This window comes from Lynx rufus, unplaced genomic scaffold (genome assembly GCF_022079265.1).
Source record: "Lynx rufus isolate CCGP_SWC_20201006 ecotype Redwood Valley unplaced genomic scaffold, mLynRuf1.p SCAF_3, whole genome shotgun sequence".
In the NCBI taxonomy this organism is placed as follows: domain Eukaryota; kingdom Metazoa; phylum Chordata; class Mammalia; order Carnivora; family Felidae; genus Lynx; species Lynx rufus.
The window spans coordinates 201,297,569-201,318,166 of NW_025814845.1; the positions used below are offsets into that span (position 1 = coordinate 201,297,569).

At 58.9% G+C, this 20,598-nt stretch overlaps 1 protein-coding gene across 1 annotated transcript in view; it reads right to left on the reverse strand.

The window, feature by feature from the left end:
• The window catches only part of ARHGEF10 (Rho guanine nucleotide exchange factor 10), a 92,016-nt gene extending 72,218 nt beyond the window's left edge, over window positions 1–19,798 (reverse strand). Inside the window, exons 1-6 of the mRNA XM_047092012.1 lie at window positions 19,701–19,798; window positions 16,242–16,309; window positions 8,394–8,543; window positions 7,528–7,815; window positions 5,108–5,171; window positions 303–379 (exon numbers count right to left, since the gene is read on the reverse strand). Of these exons, the coding sequence (XP_046947968.1) occupies window positions 303–379; window positions 5,108–5,171; window positions 7,528–7,815; window positions 8,394–8,543; window positions 16,242–16,278 (616 nt within the window). The 5' untranslated portion in view covers window positions 16,279–16,309; window positions 19,701–19,798. The remainder of the gene's footprint in view (window positions 1–302; window positions 380–5,107; window positions 5,172–7,527; window positions 7,816–8,393; window positions 8,544–16,241; window positions 16,310–19,700) is intronic.
• Between the last annotated feature and the right edge of the window lie 800 nt (window positions 19,799–20,598).

Below are 20,598 nucleotides of genomic sequence, written 5' to 3' on the forward strand. Positions count from 1 at the left end.
GACCATCGTGACAGGACCCAAGGACTGTACTGGGAAGAAACAATCAGGAGGAAACCCGTGTGGGACGGGGGGAGCAGACATGTTCTGACTGGAAACAAAATAAGGGCTTCAGAGAGCCTGGGGACAGCAGCGACAGGCAGCTCTGGTTGGTCCTTCAGGGAAACGAATGCAGTTCTGAAGGGACGTGGGAATAACCAGCGGAACCCGGCAAACACACATCGACCCCTGGGGCGGCGTCCACGCGGGGCCTGGCGAGGATGAGGGCACGGCCCCGCCGGCTTCCCGGAGGTCAGTGTACTTACTCTCCATCCACGCGGTGTTGGCCGGGTCCGCCGCCCACCGGGCGAGGGCACTGTCCTCCTTAGGCGCTCGCTCGTCACTGGGAGAAAACAAACCAGGAGACCACAAGGGTGAGCGTGCTTCCGGTCAGGAAGCTGCCGAATGTCCCCAAAGGGTACGTGAGCTCCAACGTGTGCACGCTGTCCCCAGATGTTACTCCGGGCATCCTGTGCTGAGAACGTCTCCTGAGTCGCTGCCTATGCATTTTATGTATGACCCCGCCTCACACCCACAACGCGGACGTGTGTGGAAGGACCCACGCCTGTGGTCCCACCACACCTTCCCACTTGGCTTTTTCGGGGCCCCTTTTACAATAAACACTTAGACTTAAGCCCTTGAAAAGTCAGTGACCTCCGCCCTAACCATCTCATTAGGAACCAGTGCCTGACCTCGCTCTGTATCTACGGGGACAGGGGACGCCCTCCCCCGGCCCCCTGCACACACCCCATTTCTGGGATACGTGAGTAATACATCTGGGGCCTTCCTTTCCCTTGTGCGGGTGTACTGAGGCCGTGCCTTCGATCCAAACGCCCCGGGGGCTTCACCCCCCAGTGGTCTCTGGGACGCTGAGGGGGCCACCGGCTGACACAGGCGGGGGCTTCCGCCCCCTCACCCAGCAGGCCAGAATCTGCATGTGCTCGTTTTATCGGTCCAGCCACGGCTTCTCAACACAGACGCCAGGTTCAAGCTTTCGTTCCCGGCGGTTTGTACGTGCTTCCAAACGCCCGCCACGTGCCCGGCACAGGTGCTGGCACAACAGAAACAGGAGAAACGAGGTCTCTGCTCCAGGGGGCCTGAAGCGTCTTCCAGTTGTTCGCCAGAACTTCTTGCGGGCCTGTTGTATGCCGCACACAGTACCGGCTGCAGAGACACGCCCGAGTGACAGAGGGGCCTTCTCGCCTCCGGGAAGGGACCTCATGCAGCCAGAAATAAAAAGTGCTCACGACTCAACTGGTGCCGTGCTCTAGTGCGATGGTCCCGGGGGCCAAGTCACAGGGTCACACACAAGGATAGGAATGCTGTCCCGCGGGCTACGGCAAGCCTCTGGAATGCTTTATTCAGAAGAACGACAAGGTCGGCTTCATTCAACACAGCTGGGACAAGACCAACGTCAGGGGCCCGCGGTCTAGGGGAGCTCTGCAAGGAAGAGCCAAGCGCGGTGTGGAGCACTTCACGGGAAGGGAAAGAGGCTGGAACTAGGGTGAGTGCTCAGAGACAACCATGGGCAGCTCGGAAAAACACACACGTGCAAAGGAGAATCATTCATACAGAGTTAATGCCACACTTCACGATAAGTGACAGAGATGGCGGGGGTCACTGCAGCGTGGTCTCTTCTATCATCATTTTTGTTAGTTTTCTGAAAGTTCTAATGGTTGAATACAAGATTTAAAGGCCAGGGAAGATGGCAAAGGTCTTAAAAATGTCCAGGTCACAGACACTTTAGCTACGCAAGCATGGACACAATACGCTACATTGTGGATGTGTGTAAGAAAAGAAGCTGAGTTGGTCCCCACACTTAGTTGAGGAACATGTCACATAAAAAAAAGTATTCTCACACTTTTCAAGTCTACAATTACATCAAAATGAAGTTAAGCAAAAAAACAGAAAATCTAAAGCAAAAATGGATGATATTTAAACTGCTCCCGAGTGTTTCCGTAGGTTTAAAAAAGGTCGCTTTCTGTAGATTTAAAAAAGGTTGCGCTTTGGAAGAGAATCTGAGCTTGCCCTCTCACACCACTTCACGTTCTTTTTTTTTTTTTTTTTTTTTTCAATGTTTATTTATTTTTGGGACAGAGAGAGACAGAGCATGAACGGGGGAGGGGTAGAGAGAGAGGGAGACACAGAATCGGAAACAGGCTCCAGGCTCCGAGCCATCAGCCCAGAGCCTGACGCGGGGCTCGAACTCCCGGACCGCGAGATCGTGACCTGGCTGAAGTCGGACGCTTAACCGACTGCGCCACCCAGGCGCCCCAACGTTCTTTTTGTTCTAAGAAACGATCCTTTCAGCAGACGTGTTTTCCACCGTACGTCTCAGATCACCAGCGATAATGTGCCACCCGCTCGTGTCTCGTCACACGCACACTGTGATTCTACTGCGGGGTCTTGGTGGACCTGCTCTGCCACATGTAATGTAAACCAGGTGGAAAGAGCTTGCGCATCCCTTTCTGCAAAGACTTTTAGGGACGAGTATGTCTTTCTACGTTCAGAGGCCAGCCTACCACCCCAAAGAAAAAGCCAGGTGAGCGTGAGAACAGCAGGCCAACGACCCGACACCCGAGTCAGGAGTCCGTTCTCGCTCCCCATCTCCTCTGCTGGTGCCTGCGCGGACGAAAGGAAACACCGCAAGCCGCCATATGGGAGGGAGGGAAGTCCTCGCTGGCGTGCTGAGACCGGTTTACTTCCTCTCGGTCTCTGATGCCGATCACAGGCCAGGCACTCGGTAAAGGCTTGGCGAACTGAGACATAACAACTAAAAGTGGGTAAACAAACAGAGCCAGCACGCACCAAACACAGGACCAGGCAAGGTGGTGGATATTCTAACACTGGGTAAAGCCTGATCCCACAAAATGGCCTTTAACTCATAAAAGGTCACAGAAGGCAAAGACGGAGATCATATATTGAATAAAGGTCCAATAGAACAAGAAGATATAACCATTACAAACATACAACTAACGAAGAGGCCCCAAAATAGATGAAGTGAAAATACATGGTACTGAACACAGAAATGGACCATCTCACAGTGACAGCTGGACATGCCAATGTAGCACTGTCAACAGCAGAACCGCCAGGCAGAAGACGCTAAGAGCGCCACAAATCAACTAGACCTAAGAGACATGGCAGAACGTGGCACCCACCCACCCTCACGAGTCAAACTACAAAACTCTTAGAAGAACACAGTAAGAGAGCTTCATGACACTGGATGTGCCAACAACTGACTGGACAGGACACCGAAAGCACAGGCGATATAAAAGAAACAAAACACATAAACTGGATTTCATCAAAATTAAAAACTTTTGTGCAAAGGACACCATCGAGAGAGTGAAAGGACAACCCACAGCATGGGAAGAAATGTTCACAAATAACGCATCTGATGAGAGATTAATGTTCAGATTATATAAAGAACACCTACAACTCAACAACAACAAATAAACCCAACTCAAACATGGGGAAGGAACGTGAATGACATTTCTCCGAAGAAGACATACAAATGGGCGATGGGACGTGATGAGGTGCTCAGCGTCATTAGTCATCAAGGAAATGCAAATCAAAACCACCGGGAGGTACCATTTCACACTCCCTAGAATGACTACAATCTTTAAAAACTGGAAAATAAATTTGGTGACCGTACTGGAAGGAGTTCATTGCAGGTGGGAATGTGAAATGGCGCTGTCTCTGTGGTAAAGAGATTGCTGGTCCTCAAAAAGGGAAATATAGACTCACCATAAGATCCAGTGCTCCGCTCACAGGTACAGAGCCAAAGGAATAGGGAGCAAGGACTTAGATGCTCATACACTTGTGTTCCCAGCAGCGCGATTCACGACAGCCAAGAGGTGGAAACAAAGCAAGTGTCCTTCGAGTGGTGAGTGAGTGAAAAGGTCATATGTGCTTATAAAGGAATATTATGCAGACTTGAAAAGGAAGGAGATCCAGACGCATCCTACAACACGGGAGAACCTCGCAAACATGATGCAGAGTGAAACAAGCCAGACACAGAAGGACACGAGTTACCTAGATCGGGCCAATCCACGGAGACAGGATGCAGAGTAGGGGTTGTTGGGGGCTGGGGGAGGGGGGCGGTAGATTACCACAGGAGAGTTAGAGCTCCTATCTCAGATGATGAAATATTCTGAAAGAGGAGAGTGGTGACACAGTATATGCACGCGATGCCACTACATGTTACACTGAAAAGGGCTCAAATGGCAAATTTTATGTTGTATATATTTTAACACAGTTTTAATACGGACAACGCAGTGTACCAAAAGCCACAGGACGGTCCATCTCGAACAGGTGTGGATAATGCATCAGTATGGCTATACAGCCGCCAAGCAACAAGCATGACGGCATGCTAAGCCTCGGTCAAACCTGCTCTCCCCCTTCACGGGATTCTCAGTCCAGCAGCAGAAAGGGACAGGGGAAGTCACGGTGAGGGTGCACTGTTTTAATCAGTTTTAAAGCCGGTGTGCCCACACAGCTCTGGATGGACAAGAGGGAACTTTATAAAATGAGACACTAAGGCAGGGTTTTGAAATGCATGCAGGAGTTTGCCTGGAGGACGGGCTTTTCCTGGGCATCTCAAGGAGGAGAAATAGTGTTTTTGAAGGCAAGTGGCATGAAAGAAAGGTCTACAATCAAATCAGTTTGAAGTACTCTCGCTGAAAGCTGGGTCAGACACACTGAAAAATCCCCTCCGGCCCCACAGGGTTCTGAGACCCTTCCCAAGGCTGAAGTACACACAGAATCTCCAGGGTGGAGGCCGAGGAGGGCCACCTCTCCAGGGCCTATCTGCATGTGCGTTTGTACGGTCTGTCCTTCTACACAGACAGTATGAACCTCTAGCCGAGTCCTCGTACTCTGACACCCATCCTGGGAGCCCCTGGGCGAGAGAGCAGATGGATGCAGGACTGGGAGCGGAGGGTCTGGGGCGGGGAGCAGGCGTGCTAGGTCACCACCTCACAGCGCTGAGGGCAGGCAGGACAGGTGTCCCACACTCCACATTACAGGGAACGGTCATGGACCCAGGGCACGTGTGTAAAATGAAAAAATTTACCTGTTTGCTGGATCCTCGGAACTTAAAGAATTAAATGGGCTGTCTTCTGCTACTTCCTGTGTCTCTGTGAGGAAAGAAAAAAAAATCATATGGTTTCATGCTTAGGGTAAAATTGTAGGAAACGGATTTTTACATTTAAAATGGTTCCCTATTTTCCATTCTTATGAATGATAGGCTTATCTTAGCATAAAAATGATTAACTGATGGATTTAAGGTTTTTTAGGTTAGATTCAAAACAAGATGTTTTCAAAACAGGATTACAGTAAAAAGTGATATCCAAAGGCTCCTGAAACAGCTGGAATTAAACCCAAAGAAAGCAGGCTACAGTAAGAAACAAATTTTCTCCTGTGTCTTAACTTTTCATGAGAATTTACAATTGTGATTTATTGGAAAGTATGTCTAAATGGGAGCCTCCAAAGATTCTCAAGGGAGAGTTACGTTCATGATATCTGGCAACCAAGTTTTTATATACTCACATGCACGTGCACACACGCACACACGCACACACACACACACAGTCTGTCACACATGTCCATCTGACTGCTGTTCTCCCACCTCTGGGTTTGATTTACCAAGGGGTGATGAGCTCAGGCTTAGCCACGTGCTCAACCAACAACTGGTTAATTGCTACACTGGGAAACTGTCCATAAACACCGTTTTAGAAGGAATTTACTGTGTGCTAGGCAAACGTTCGTGACCACTTTCAAAGCGCTCAGCAGTTAACTCAACGTCCAGGAAGGCTGGGCTTAATGCAATAAGCTTGGAGATCTCACTCATAAAACTGGTCCCCTGATCCCGCTAAACAGTAACAAATACCCCTTACCCGGCGGTGGGATTTGCCTGGCGGTGCACCAGGAATTGTAGAGGCATGAACTCAACAAGTTCTCGAGGCCATGGAAAACCTCGCTGTCTGCCAAGGAGCACATGCCAGGTCAGAGGCAGGGCCACGATCTGAACTCAGACCTGCCCGTTCCAAAGACTTCCCACCACACCACACTCCCCCCAAAAATGGCCCACATGACTTCCTAAAAGACAAAGATACTCGACAAAGTCAACGAAGAAAGGATGTGGACTGGCAGCGAGCACACTTCACACAGTGACTACATTCCCTGCGGCTGTGTCAGGGGCCCCTCTCACCACCCCTGAATGCACACCGCGCGTGCCTCAATGCACCCCCCCCCACACCTTCCTTCCCGGCGCTCCCCCTTCTGAGAAAGCAGATGCACCCGGAGGTGATGTCTGCTAAAACGAGAACTCTGATGACGGTATGGTGAGCACACTCGAGAGGAAGTTCTCCCGCGGGCCACACACACTGCTCATCTCTCACTGTTCTGGAAGGATCTGGAAGCCCGTGCCACGAGGCAGAGCACCATGAGTCTCTGGCCACTGGAGGACCACTAATGAATGAAAGTGGAGGCTCAGTGTTGGTTCTGGGCAGTGGGGAAGATGACAGGTTCCAGCTGTCCCCGACTCTGAGGCTCGTGTCCCAGGGGAGCCTCTATGCGAGTGAGGGAGCCTCAGCGAGGACGTGCATGCTGACCGAGCCCACAGAGCCAGGCCGCCCTGTGTCCACGAGGGAACCACACGGTACAAATGGTTAGGAAGCCGGCCAGGGCACCACAGGACGTATGTGCACCTGCATGTGCTCATGCAAGAGTGGGGGAGGGGCAGAGAGAGAGAATCCCAGACAGGCTCTGCACTGTCAGCACCGAGCCTGACGTGGGGCTCGACCTCACAAGCCTCGAGAGCATGACCTAAGCCAACATCGAGAGTCAGATGCTCAACCGACGGAGCCCCCCGGGCGCCCCCCCTTCTCCTCTCAATTCCATAATCTACTTCCTTATTTTCACATTGTTTTTACTTGTCAGAGGCCACAAAACACGAATAGCATTGTTGACCACGGTTAATTTCCAAGATTCCAACCAATTACAAGAAAACATGTGAAAAACCTCAACCCTAAAAACCTGTGGTTTCCAAACAAATTCAAGAGCTTCTTTAACGAAGACTTTTTTTTTCCCCCTCAATGGTCACAACTGGGAAGGAGAGAACATGTTTACTGAAATCTCGCACAAGCTCTGATGCCGTGTCCGAGCGGCCTCGCGTCCCTGAGAGCCTCTACACCTGGGACAGCGCCCGTGCTGCGCCCTCGGATAGGGAGCACACGCAGATCTCAGCGAGAGAACAAACGCTTGGCTGGGCTGCCTCACTGGCCGCACTCGGAACGGAACAGGCCGCCCTCTGCTCAGGGAGGGCCGCACTCGAACGTCCCGCTGCCCTCATGCACGCGGACCCACCGGCACCTGCCGGGGGAAGGTGACCCGGGTCGGCTCCGGCGGCTCTACCAGAACACGGAGGACTGCGGGACTCACGGACGACAGGCGGTCACGGCCCGCAGTGCGCAGCGAGGAGGAGGACACTACCTTCCTCTTCCAGGGACGCAGCGCGGATGACGACGGGGCTGGAGTAGGCCGGCACGAGCAGCGGGAGGTTGCAGGGCACAGCGTAGCCGCAGGGCACGGGCACCGAGTACCCGCTGGGCACCGGCGGGCTGGCGCTCTCCTCCTCGGCATCCGGGTCGGCGGGAGGGGGCTGCTCCTCCTGGAAGGGCGTGATGTCGATGACGGAGTAGGGGTTCACCCGTGTCGGGACCTCAAGCGTCGGGCCTTCCACCGGGGCCTCCGCGTCCGTTCCCCTCCCGATTTCACCTCCTGGAGGCAAACACACAGTATGGAGGAGGTGAGGACAAGTGGAGCCACGCCCCCCCAAAGGGCACGCAACACCAGGGCACCCAGGAGACGCCCAGATCTGGGAGTACAGGGCGGAGCATTGCTGGGGTCAGCGTGGGACACCCCAGGGCCTGGCAGCTCCCGGGGCGGCTTCTCTGCTGACAGGCATCAGGTAGAAGCTGCCGGACCAGGGGAGCCACTGACTGTGCGGGGAGCCCTCGCTGTGGACAAGAAACCAGCCCTTGTGGTCGGGACAAAAGCAGCCACCTCCAGGATCCAACACAGACTCCATGCATCTCAAAGAGCGTTAGTTTCAGAAACGTTTCCCACCACGCAGCGGCACGGTGCTCAGAAGTGGCCGATACCCACCCCCTCCGAGAGGCCGCCAGGGGCCGCCGAGCAGCCTGACGCCCGTGGGAAATGCCAGGGACCAAAGGAGCGCGGCCAAACTCCAATGAGCCATCACAGCTCACGTCCCGCTCCAGGACACCGACTTCCCCCCACGTCACTCACCCGCGGTCGGGACTCACCTGAGCCAGGGGACTCACCCGGGGACTCACCTGAGCCAGACGCGGCATCCGCGCCCCCCCCACCGGCCGGGGCGCCCGCGGCTGGCCGATCCGCTTCTGGAATCTCGTCTCCGCTGTCGAAATCGAACTGCTCCCCCTCGTCCTCTTCGTTGTTGTTCCTGTCGTATTTCACCTCGTTTTCTAATGGTGAAAAGAACACAGACTCAGCCGCCGCAGGAGCAGAGACGCGCTAGCATTCAGTGCCAGGGGCTGCGCGGGTGGCGGAAGCGACGGGCAGAGGATGAGGGAAAGGAAGCGCCAGGAAACGAGGGAGGCCACAGACTTCAACACTAGTGGATTCCGCTCAAGCCCCACGGGGCCCCAGGCCCCTTCGGTTCTGTCCACGCCAATCACCCACAACGTACATGCCACCCAAGGAAGGGGACCTCGCAACCCCTGCCCAGGCCAGGCCCACCCTGCGGTCCCCGTCCTGCACGCGTCCCCGCGTGTGGATGTGTACGGGGCAGGATGGAGGCCACTCAGACCCACGGATGCCGTCCACGATCCCGTGAGAGGCCACAGCACCCTGGTGACCACGCCCAGGCCAGGGGGCTGGGGCAGGGGACGGCCCAGTGGGGAGGGAGCTTCTGCTGCTCCACGGCACCCCAACACTGGGGCCGGAAGTCAGAACACAGAAAACTCCCAAACCTGACGGCCTTCTCCACTGGTGCACAACTCACTCCTCTGTACCCAGACGGTCTGCGGGCATCTGGTGCTCACACAGATCACGGGAAGTTGGTCATGGGGACCCGTCTCCCAGGACGAGGACCCTGCACACCCACACGGGGACCCTCTCCCAGGATGGGGACCCTGCACCCTTGGGGTGTCCAGGGCGGTTCCCTTGCGAAGGAACGAGTAGGTGGGCACTATGGAGAGAGAGGGAGAAATGACACCGAGATGGAACCCAAACTGCTCACTCTGCAAGCAAACCGGGGTGCTGCAGGGTGGGCCAGGGCATCAGGCGTCCCCACGGAGAGAGAGCTCCGGTCCCACTGGGCTGCAGAGGGATCTGCTGAGAGAGGCGCCCAGGGCCCGGAGCGGGTTCCCTCCTCCCTTCCAGAGGGTTCCACCCAGCGGTCACACAGGCCTGAGTGTGGGAATGTGGGATCTGAACCAGTCATCTTAGAGCCAAAGACACGTGAACACGGGCTGGGAAGCCGGCCACGGGGCGGTGGGGTGACAGAGCCAGCACCCCTGAGCCAGAGCCAGGTGGGTTCTGGGGACGGTGGGGACGGGGGGTGCAGAGAGGCTGGGAAGGAGTCACCTCCCCTGGGTCGGGGTGGGGGTGGGGTGAGTCGGGGCACGGACTGTCCCAGCATGATGGGGGGCGGGGAGAGGGCCTCGTCCCCTCCAGTTCCACTCCCAGCGCCTCTCGCTCCTGGTGCAGGGCCCCGGTCAGCATCGCCCCAGCAGACGCAGATGCTGTGCAGGGGGCGACGTGTGCTCTCCAGGAAGGAAATGTTCCACAGCCACCTGGCAGCTGGGGGGCGGGGCCGGGGTGGGGGGGAGTGGAGCCGGGGGAGAGGGGAGGGGGGGCTGGGGGGTAGGACGTGAGACTCAGGCTTTCAGAGGTGGCTGGTTTCTAGGGAGAGAAGGTGACAGAGCTGGGGCTACCTGAGCCAGTCTAGGACGGTCTTTCCAGCTGTGGCCTTGTGGGTCCAGATGAACCTTCGATGGTCCAGAAACAACGGTCTTAAATACCAGGTGCTCATTTTTCCCTTCGGTCTTTGGAACCGGCAACACGTCCTAACAGGTGTTTTGAAGGAAACACCTTACCACAGAGGTCAGGTGGACAGGCTCTGTCGGGGCAGGAGGGAGGGGCCCCTCAGCGGGGACCTAGGGGGAACGAGACTGCCGGGTCCACAAGCAGCATTCTAGGGCAATTTCTCCCCAGTTGACACGTGCTAAAAGCACGATGGGGCAAATACCGAAATGGAATCCAGAAAAGGCTTCAGAAAACTGTTCTGGTGAGAGTTTGCACTGGGGACTCTGTGGAAGAGAACTCGCCAACACGTACCAATGCCGGACAATTCTGTACATCCCTTGTCGCAGAAATCCCACTGCGAAACACTTATCTTAAGGAAATAATCAGAGACCGTCACGATACTCACCTGAGTGTCCTTTAGTAGGAAAGAGACTTTACATATTACGCGTTTATACAGCCAGACACTCAAGAAGCCATCAAAGTTATCTGGTCGAAGCTTATTCGAGAATTTGGGAAGAGGTCTCGACGTATTAAGCTGACAGTCTTTCTAATCGGTCTTTCCACATTCATTTAACAGAAAATAGCACACACTGATGAGGGTCTGGAGAAACTGGAACCCCCTACAGCGTTGGCAGGACCAGAAAACAGAGCGGCCGCCGTGGCAACCGTAAGGAGGCCCCTCACGAAGGAAGCACAGAACCAGAACCACCGAACGACCCCAGGATTCTGCTCCCGAGCCTCACCTGGAGGAATTAAAGCAGGCACACAGATCCCAGCGCGCCCATACAGGTGTGCAGCCACACGAACGAGTGTGCCACTGTGTGAGCGCGCAACCATTCAAGCAGGATAACTCACGACAGCCAAGAGACGGAAACAAGGCAAGAGTCCACGGCCAGACGAACGGCCAGATGGACTGTGGTCGGCGCACACAACGGGAGCATTCGGTCCTAGAAAGGACAAATTCTGACACCTGTCACCACACGGACGGACCCTGGGGACATTCTGCGGAGTGAAGGGAGCCAGTCACCACGGGACAGACACAGTGTGACAGCACCCACGGAAGACAGGACGGCAGGTGCCGGGGGCCGGGCAGGGGATGGGGGTCAGTATCTCGTGGGGACAGAGCTTCAGTCTGGGAAGATGGAAAGTTCTGGAGGCGGACGGCACTGCTGGTGGTTTTCGTGCTCCCGAGGAGCACTGAAGAATGGTAAATATTATGTATATTTCACCACAATAAAGGGAATCATCTAAAGACCGCTGGTTTTACTAATTTCATCCCGTTCACACACAGACCCAAGTATTAACCGTGGCCTCTGCAAACGACTGGTACTTTCTCCACAGTGATTCCCTGCATTCGGCAAACTCCCTACAACACATACGTTTCCTGCCTGCCGTGAGGCTGTGTTCGGGTTCAGACCACATTTCCACTTGGGCTAAACTCCAGGAGCAGGCTAATCCCCTGAGGTTCGTACTTAATAAACACAGATGCACAGCTCACCGCCGCCACCGAGTGAGGACAGCGTCACAAGAAAAAGCAGCAGACACGGACCGGACCTGGGGGTGAACGCAGCCTGTGTCCGCGGATCAGTCACGTGACGTGCGCTCTCCCACCAAGTCGGGTCTCGGGCCCAACGACAGGGAGGTCGGCGTGTGGGTTCTCGGCGTTACCGTTAGGGAGTCAGTCAGCTTATTCACAGGAGTAACCTGGGGAACACGTCCCAGGGCAATAAATCTCTTCAACAGAGAAAAACCAAAACGCACAGGATGCTTTCCAAATACAACTGTTCCCACGACTGGATTTGTGTCTGCCGGGTCAACGTGACAGGGAAACAATACGAGTTAAACACCCAGCCAAAGGTGATGACGGGAGAGCTCGCGCTGTGACCCGGCGACGTGACACATGGAGATCCCGCCACCCACACGTTCCACTGGGCGCAGCAGGGACTCAGAACCACCTGCCTGCTCTCCCTCCATCAACCCTCCTCTCGGAAGTCACAGTTCATCACTGCCGGACTTTAAGAAGTAGATAAAATATACCTGAAACTGATTTTATGAACACTGCTTCAAACAACAAAGCCTAGGGCGCCTGGGTGGTTCAGTCGGTTAAGCATCTGACTCTGGCTCAGGTCGTGATCTGGTGGTGTGTGGGTTCGAGCCCCACGTCCAGCTCTGTGCTGACAGCTCGGAGCCTGAAGCCTGCTTTGGATTCTGTGTCTTCCTCTGTCTCTGCCCCTCCCCTGTTCACACTCTGTCTCTCTCTCTCAAAACTAAATGAATATTTTTAAAAATTTAAATAACAGAGCCTGACAGGGTCTTCCCCTTAAAGGAAGAAGTTAATTCTTGTTCAGTGCCTTCAGCAAGGAAGATGGGCAGCACAGGGCCAGGCCCTCACGGACAGGCCGCCGTCACCCAGAGTCCACGGTTTCCATCCAGTGATGCGCACCGCACGGGTGTGGACAAAGGCACCGTGATGTGTGGCCACCATCACAGCGTCACACACAGCAGCCCAGAAACGTCCCCTGCACTCGGCCAGGTCACCTCCCCTGCCACCCCCGGAATGCCTGATGCCTCCCCACCAGCGAGTGACCTGGCTTCACGCGCTATTGGGTGCCTTGTCCCCAGAGCCAATGCCCGTGGTCCTTCCCCGCTGTCCCCTACGGTGACCTCACCGCCCCGTTTAACATGACCATCCTTTGGCATCAATGACACTACAGTCTCCCGGCTCCCTCCCACACACCCAGCTGCTTGTTTCAGTCCCTCTCGAGGACAGAACCGTGTCCCCCTACACCCTAGGCTGAAGGTCTAACCCCAGGACCTCAGAACACAGCTACGTGTGGAGACGGGGCCTCAAAGGTGATTAAGGTAGAATGAGGTCGCTAGGGCGGCCCCACTCCAGTACGACGGGTGTCCTCATCAGAAGAGGTCAGGACACACACGCACCGAGGCACGACCACGTGGGGACACGGGGAGGGACGGTGTCTGCACGCCAAGGAGAGAGGCCTCTGAAGGAGGCTGGGATCCCGGACGTCTGCCTCCAGGCTGTGACAGGTGCAGGCCTGTGGCACCGCCCACCGCACTCGCACTCAGAACAGCTCCCCAAGCTGACTCTGCTTCCCTCCACGGACCCCCTTGCCTCTGCCCCAACAGAGAGTTCCAGCGCACCTGACACTCTCCCTACGGGGAGGCCGGGCCTGCTGGAGGCCCTGGTGTCCGTCTGCACAAAACCCCAAGTCCACACCCAGACCCCCTGCTAGAGCCCCAGACCCCCATCCAAGGAGCTCTGCTGGGGTTTCCATGAGGCCCTCCGACCCAGCCCTGCCCCCACCCCCCCGTGTCCCCGCCCACTCCCAACCTGCCCTGCCCCCCACCCCCTGCGTCAGTCCCCACCCACTCCCAGCTTGCCCTGCCTCCCATCCCTCTCTGTCCCCGCCCACAAAGCCCTGTGGGTGCCCATCGCTAAGGGTCACAAGAGTCAGCTGCCCACGAGGCTGTGCGGATCAGGATCTCGGTTCTTGAGCTATGATGGTCTCTGTTGTCAAATAGCGGCCTTCAGTCCACACCAAAGCCAGAAGGCACACCCACAGGCTACCAGCCAGGAAGAAGCCATCCACCCACAGAAATGGGGACACTCTCCCCCCACCCTGCAAGGACGCTGGCCACACGCCCAGAGCTGCCCAGAGGAAATCTTCCAGGGGAACCGAGAACAGGGGTCCGTGGGGGGATCCTTTCCACCTCCCGGCTGCCTGCCGCCCAGGGTCAGTTCCCAGCTCACAGGGCCTGGGGCCTGGCCCACAGATGGCTTGACCGAACCGGCTGGGCCCCACAGTGACGGGCCTTGCGGTCAGCCTGCTTGTCACTCTGAACGTGGAGAACAGGGTGGGTGTGGGCTTGCAGGGAACGCGGGGTGGTTCTGCCCGACGCCCTAGGCAGCCCCCCACTGTCCCAGCTCCTGCCTGGCCCTCTTTCCCTCCTCCACTGAGACAGAAGTCACAAATAAAAACGTGCACGTTTCAGGAGCACACGGGAGGACTCCGAAATAACCACCCAGATGGGGCTGGTTACCGTGCACCCCACGTTCAAGCACCACTTCTCTCCCGGAGAGCACACGTCTGAGCTGCCCCCTCAGCACACTCCCAGAAGACAGCCTTGCTGCCCCCCCCCCAGCCCTGGTCACATCACTGCTCTCCAGGTATCGGATGTGCTCCCGCCCACCGAAGCCTCGCAGAGCCTGCCCGTGGCCCCCCCGATGCCCTGGGCTTCACAGGCCGTGACTCCTCTTCCCAGGTCCCCGGCCCGGCCCACTAGCACAGCCACCCACACCCCGGCCGTGTGGTCAGGGCCCCCCTCCCGTCCCAGACCAAGTGCAGAGGTGCATCTGGGGGCGAAGCCCGTGGGTGGACGGGCGTTCCTGCAGATCCACTCAGTATCACTGCCAAGGCTCCGTCACGCACGGGACCAGCCCCAGCCGGCTGCTGCCAGATGTTGGGACACACGGAACGAGAGAAGGGCGGCTTCCGGTTCCTTCGAAAACAGCGGACAAAGCGTGGTGGGAAAAGGCACGCACCGCCATCAGATTTTCAACAGTCGCAAGTCCCACACACTCTTAACAACTGGTGCGGAAAGGGCTTCTGGGCCTTTTATTTTCTAGTTTTTCCCCAACAAGTGCGGCGAGCCCACCCTGGGAGCGCCACTCTGCTCTGCCGTGACCGCGCTCCAGGCGCGGCCCGGCCCAGCTGCCCGGTGTGCTCACCACGGGTATCCCGGGGAGAGCAGTCAGCACGGCCCACGCAGGCCACGGAAACCGCTGACACAGGATACAGGGACCGTCCCACAGAAGGCAGCCCACAGGCTCTCTGAAGCTGGGTGTGCCAGCCCCGGGGACACGCCCGGCCACGTGTGTGTAGGCTACACCCAGCCGGAAGGGGAGGAAGCAGTGAGCAGTTCTGGGACCTTCCCAATTATGACAATCGAGTACGATCCAGCCTGGAGGAGCCTCGGTGCCACCCCGACACACGGCGGACACCTGCACGGGGGCCATCCAGGACCCCCCCGCCCCCAACCAAAGCCCGCCGGCCGCAGCCCGAGGAGGGAGCCAGCCCCCCCGGAAGGCGCCCCGCAGAAGGAGCAGGTGCACGGCCTGGGCCACGGGATTCCCGGAGTGCCCTCCAGCGAGCCACCCTCACCCCGGGGCTCAGGCAACTCTCCAAGGTCGACAGCTGGCTCCTAGGTCCCACCCGAGAGCAGACTCTGGCTGAAGGTGTGCAGGGGCCCCTCTGGCCACATAGCCCAGCATCACTGGCTCCTTCTGGACCAGCCCTCCCCACAGGGCTCTCCAGTCGAGCCGAGCCTTCCTGGGGGGCCCAGCGCCCAGCAGCCCAGGCACCCCTCGGCCCGAGCCCTGCTTCCCCACAGGAGCGGCTCCACCTGCGGGCTGCCTTCCTTCTGTTCCGACCGGGAGCCCGAGGCCCAGAGCCACCTGCAGCGCAGAGCCGGGCCAGGGCACTTCCCAAGGGCCCACGCCTGCCGGGAGCGGGAGGGCACGGAAGAGCCACGGGCCCTGCGTGGGTTCCTCCCACACTCTGGCAGCTTCACATGCCGAGGGTTCTGCCTTTCAGGCCCTACAGCCTCCAGGTGTGCAAAGGACGTGTGAGTCTGTCCACGGGGGCACGTCTGGGGAAGCCTCGGGAACGGGGAGCCCGGAAGGAGGCCCTGCCCCATGAGCGGGGAGTGACACCAAGCCCCCGACGCCCCACCGTGGCGAGGGGACAGGACAAGGAAACGTTCACTTGCACCCCTCCCTCACGGTCCTCACAGTGGTGGAGGGAGGCAGATAAGGAACGTGCCCCAGGGCTGGATGGGACGTCTCCCTCCCTCATCATCCTCCAGACCGCCCTCCATGCCGGAGGGCACTGATGGGTCCCCACAGGTAGGGCTCACAGCAGGCCGTGCTGGCCCGTGCCCCGCGGGGGGGCCCAGGGCCGGGGAGGCGCTCGGCCAGGCTACCCCAAAGTGAGGATGGGCCCTGGTGGCCAGGGGATGGGGGGGGGGGGCGGCTGAGCTCCACCTCGTCGGTAGCTGTGGTCACCCCTCCCCGTCCCCGAGGGGGAAAGGGCCCCCGAAGGACACCCCGTTACCTTCGGGCGCGGGGGCGGGCGGCTCTGGCTGGTCCATCGTGCAGCTGGGACGCTCACTCCTGGGAGCCCTGGGGAAGGAAAGACACCACGGTCACCACAGGCAGAGGCCGCCCTGGGCTGCAGGGGGCTCTCCAGGCCAGGCCAGCGGTCATCCACGGCGGCAGCTACAGGACCAGCCCCTCCCCCACAAGGCCTGCCAAGTGTCCTCTGAGACCACGCCCAGAGCACGGAGCACACAGTCCTGGTGGCCTCACTCCCCCCCCCCACCGACCCCGGTCCTCGCCGGGAGCTGCGTCTGCGCCCACGCTTCGGGGACGGCCCCTCCCGCCCTGCACACGTCTCCCCGTCCCGTTCCCTCTGCTGCAGCCTCGAGCGAAGCCCTCGCTGCCCGGGACCGTGGGCCATGCTCACGATCTCCTCAGCCTTCAGTCTCTGAACCCTGGGTCGAGGCCACATCTCCGCACACGTTTTCCTCTCTTTTTTGCAGATCCCGTTCCCGTACATGCGATCACAGGAAACCCAAGTCTGAGAATGAGCGTGAAACCAGCCAAACTGTGAGGAGGTCAGTCCCCGGGCCGCGAGGCGGCCGTCCCGTAAGCCCCCGCCCTGTTTACGAGGGTTTAGGGTATCAAACACCTGCCCGGCTTCCACCAGAACGAGCCGGTGAAAATGTCCAGGCTCCGGTGCAGCAAGGACAGCAGCAAGGGACAGTGACGACGGTGACAGTGCCCTGGCCACCATCCGCCCACAGTGCGGAACATGCTGGAGGAACCAGGATGCAGCCCGCTGTCAACCCACGTGGGAGAAGGGACTGCTGGTGTGGGCTCTGGCAGGGCACCACTGGCACTGCCTGCCCAGCCACGCACTGAGCACACACGGGCCACACACCGGCCCCCACACCAGCCACGACCTGGCCCCCACACAGGTCCCACCTGGGCCACACCCTAGCCACGCACAGGGCCCCAACCAGCCCCACACGGGCCACACACCGGCCCCCACACCAGCCACGAACTGGCCCCCGCACAGGTCCCACCTGGGCCACGCCCTAGCCACGCACAGGGCCCCAACCAGCCCCACACGGGCCACACACCGGCCCCCACACCAGCCACGAACTGGCCCCCGCACAGGTCCCACCTGGGCCACGCCCTAGCCACGCACAGGGCCCCAACCGGCCCCACACGGCCACACACCGGCCCCCACAGCAGCCACGACCTGGCCCCCACACGGTCCCACCTGGGCCACGCCCTAGCCACTCACAGGGCCCCACACTGGTCATGCACGGGCCACACACCAGCCCCCACACCGGCCACGAACTGGCCCCTGCACAGGTCCCACCTGGGCCACAACCTAGCCACGCACAGGGCCCCACACCGGTCATGCACGGGCCACACACCGGCCCCCACACCAGCCACGAACTGGCCCCCACACAGGTCCCACCTGGGCCACGCCCTAGCCACGCACAGGGCCCCAACCAGCCCCACACGGGCCCCACACCGGCCCCCACACCAGCCACGACCTGGCCCCCACACGGTCCCACCTGGGCCATGCCCTAGCCATGCACAGGGACCCACGCTGGTCATGCACGGGCCATGCACCGGTCACACACCAGCCACACATCAGCCACACATCAGCCCTGCACAGGCCACACTCCAGCCCCCGGAGTGGCCCCCACACGGGCCCAAGTGGGCCACGCACCTGCCATGTGCCGGCCTCTCTCGCTTAGCATCTCCTTGCTGTGCACTTGGAAACACCACACCTCCGGAAACAGGTTCCCTTTATTTTCAAAATGAGAAAACCAAGGCTTGGGGGTCCTGGAGAAACCCACCCACAGGGAGACCCAGGACAGACATGGACGCACACGCTGGGGCTGTGATCTCTGCTCCCTGCTCTCCTGTGGGCCACCAGGAGCCCTAGAGTGTCCGTATCTCTGAGCCCAAGCCTCCACCTGGAACGGAGGGACGGTACGGGCCTCGGCGGCCGTGGGCATCAGAACAGGGCCCAGCACGCAGGGGACACTCGGTGAATGGCAGCAGGTGGTGGTCCAGCTACACTGCCATCTGTGCTCTGTGAGACCATGTCCACCCCAGGCCCTCTCCAGAGATCTGATACGACACACACTCAGTGGTGTCAACGAGGCCACAGCAAAATTTGGCCAGAAACCGGAGTTAGGTCTCCAAACAATTCAGACAGACGTGCACGGACCACAGCGAACCCTCGGGAAAATAACGCGGGAGGAAGCACGCCTGGCCAAGAAGCTGCGGCGACCTCGGGTGACCTGCTCCCCAGGGACGGGGACACAGGAACCCAGACGCTAACATGAACACCACGCCTGCCACGTCAGCAAATGTCCCTGCAATGTCCACCGTGGTCAAGGCACCGAAGTTGAGTCTGCAGGAGGTCACAGCCCGCAGCCTGAGGGTCTGCAGCCCTGCAGGAGGTCACACACGCTCTGCTGGCCCAGCTGGCACGGACACCAGAGGGTCCACCTGCTCTGGGGCAGCGGTGCCAGGAGGGGCAGGGTACGTGACAGGCTGCAGGAATCACGCGGGCCTCCGCAGCACGAGGGGGGGAGGGCCTTCACCCTCAAATGCAGACACATTCCAGAGGTGAGCCTGCAAATCTCCCTGGAGTGCGCCAGCCGCGACCTGTCGTGACGTACCTGAGGCCGTCGAGGGCGCGGGGGGCTCTCACCGGTGCTGCTCACACAGGGAAACGCCAGGCTGGTCCCAACACTGGACCCGGCCCCTCCCGGCGCACCAAGACCCCGCAGGCACCGGGGCGAACAGGAAAGAAGAGACATCCGCGGGAAGAGGGGCCAACGGATGCCACAGTCATGGGAGGAAGCAAGGAAAAGAAGGGAAACTGGTATTTTTAGCCATCTGAGAGGTGAGTGGACCAGGGCTTCCGGCTCCTAGGCATTCTGTCCACAGACCAGGGGCACACATCCTGCACTCTTAGCTGCAGAGGACGACATTCCCACGTGGCAGAGCCCACGGGAGCCAGAGGGGCTCTTGGGCTTTAGAGCAAAGCACAGCTTTCTACGCGGTATGATCTCTGCACATGCTCTCCTCCCGCGTGAGACGTGCTGGAGGCCGGCCATAAAAAGGTATCCCTCCCGGTGGGGACAGAGTGGTGGCGTGGCTGCTGGGGTCCCTCCTGGGGGAGCTCAGCCACATCGACCAGCCACACCCTCTTCATCTTAACTCGATTCTCTTCTCTCCATCACACGCCCTACTCGGCTTCCAAACTCTTTAAACCTCAGTGCACAAATCTCATTAATGCGAATCGTTTGTCCTTAAAATACGTCAGAACAGAGTCCAGTTGGGCTTTTCCCCACGGGTAACCGCGGCACAACACGAGAACTGCCCCGACGCCCGGCCCGCTGACCAGCACGGCTCACGCCCACAGGGTACCTGCTGCACACAGGACCCGTTCCAAGCAAGCCCGGGGCTCGCTCACCGTGCGCCCGAGCTGGGGCTGGAGCCCGGGGCCCCCGTGCCATGATCTGTGCTCCGGTAGCCGGTGAGCGCCAGCCAGATCGCAGAGTGCCCGGTGACGGTTTGCCTCCAAGATCAGCGTCCGCAGGAAGCCGTGCTCCTGAGAAGGAAACGTTCTAGGCAGCAAACGCACAAGTCGGCTTCCGGAAGTCACAGAGGCACCGACCGTGCCTGCAGCCTGCCCGGGCACTGCGTCTGCACCCCCAGGCCCTCCAGGCCCCCCGCAGCCAAGCAGGTTCTGAAGCCACTTCTCTGCACCATCGGGTGCCTGGCAGTGGACACCCTCCCCGGGTGCCCTCTGGGCTGGCAGACGGCGTTCTGGGGACTGGGCCGGGCTGCAGCCCACTCTGCCCGAGACCGACCTGGGGATACGGGACAAGCGTCGCTTACACGATGCCGTTCTCCGACGGACAGAGCATGAGATAATTCCAGTCCGGGCTGTGTTACTGCTGTCACTCTCCAATTTCGGCATCCTAATGAGAGATTGCATCGTGCACCCAGATTGCGGTTTTCGACCAAACGATGACGCATCCAGTCACGGCAGCGGCCAGAGGTCAAGCGCTGCAGGAGGATTTTGTGCCACGGGTCTGGAGGCCACGTGGCTCCACGTCACAAGATGGTTTCCCAGGCCAGGGAACACCCCAGATCGCTTCCCTTGCCTTCTGCGACATCATGGAAATAGACTTGAACCTTTACTCCCGTGGCATTTTTTTGTGTGTGCCCTGCACGATCCGCGGAGATGCGCAAGGTAACATCTGGGGCCGGTGGGCAGCAGGATGCTGAGGCACAGGGGGCCGGTGCTTCCTGCGGCTCGTACCCCGTGACCGCAGCGACGCTGAGGTCTGGAATCTGAGGACTGC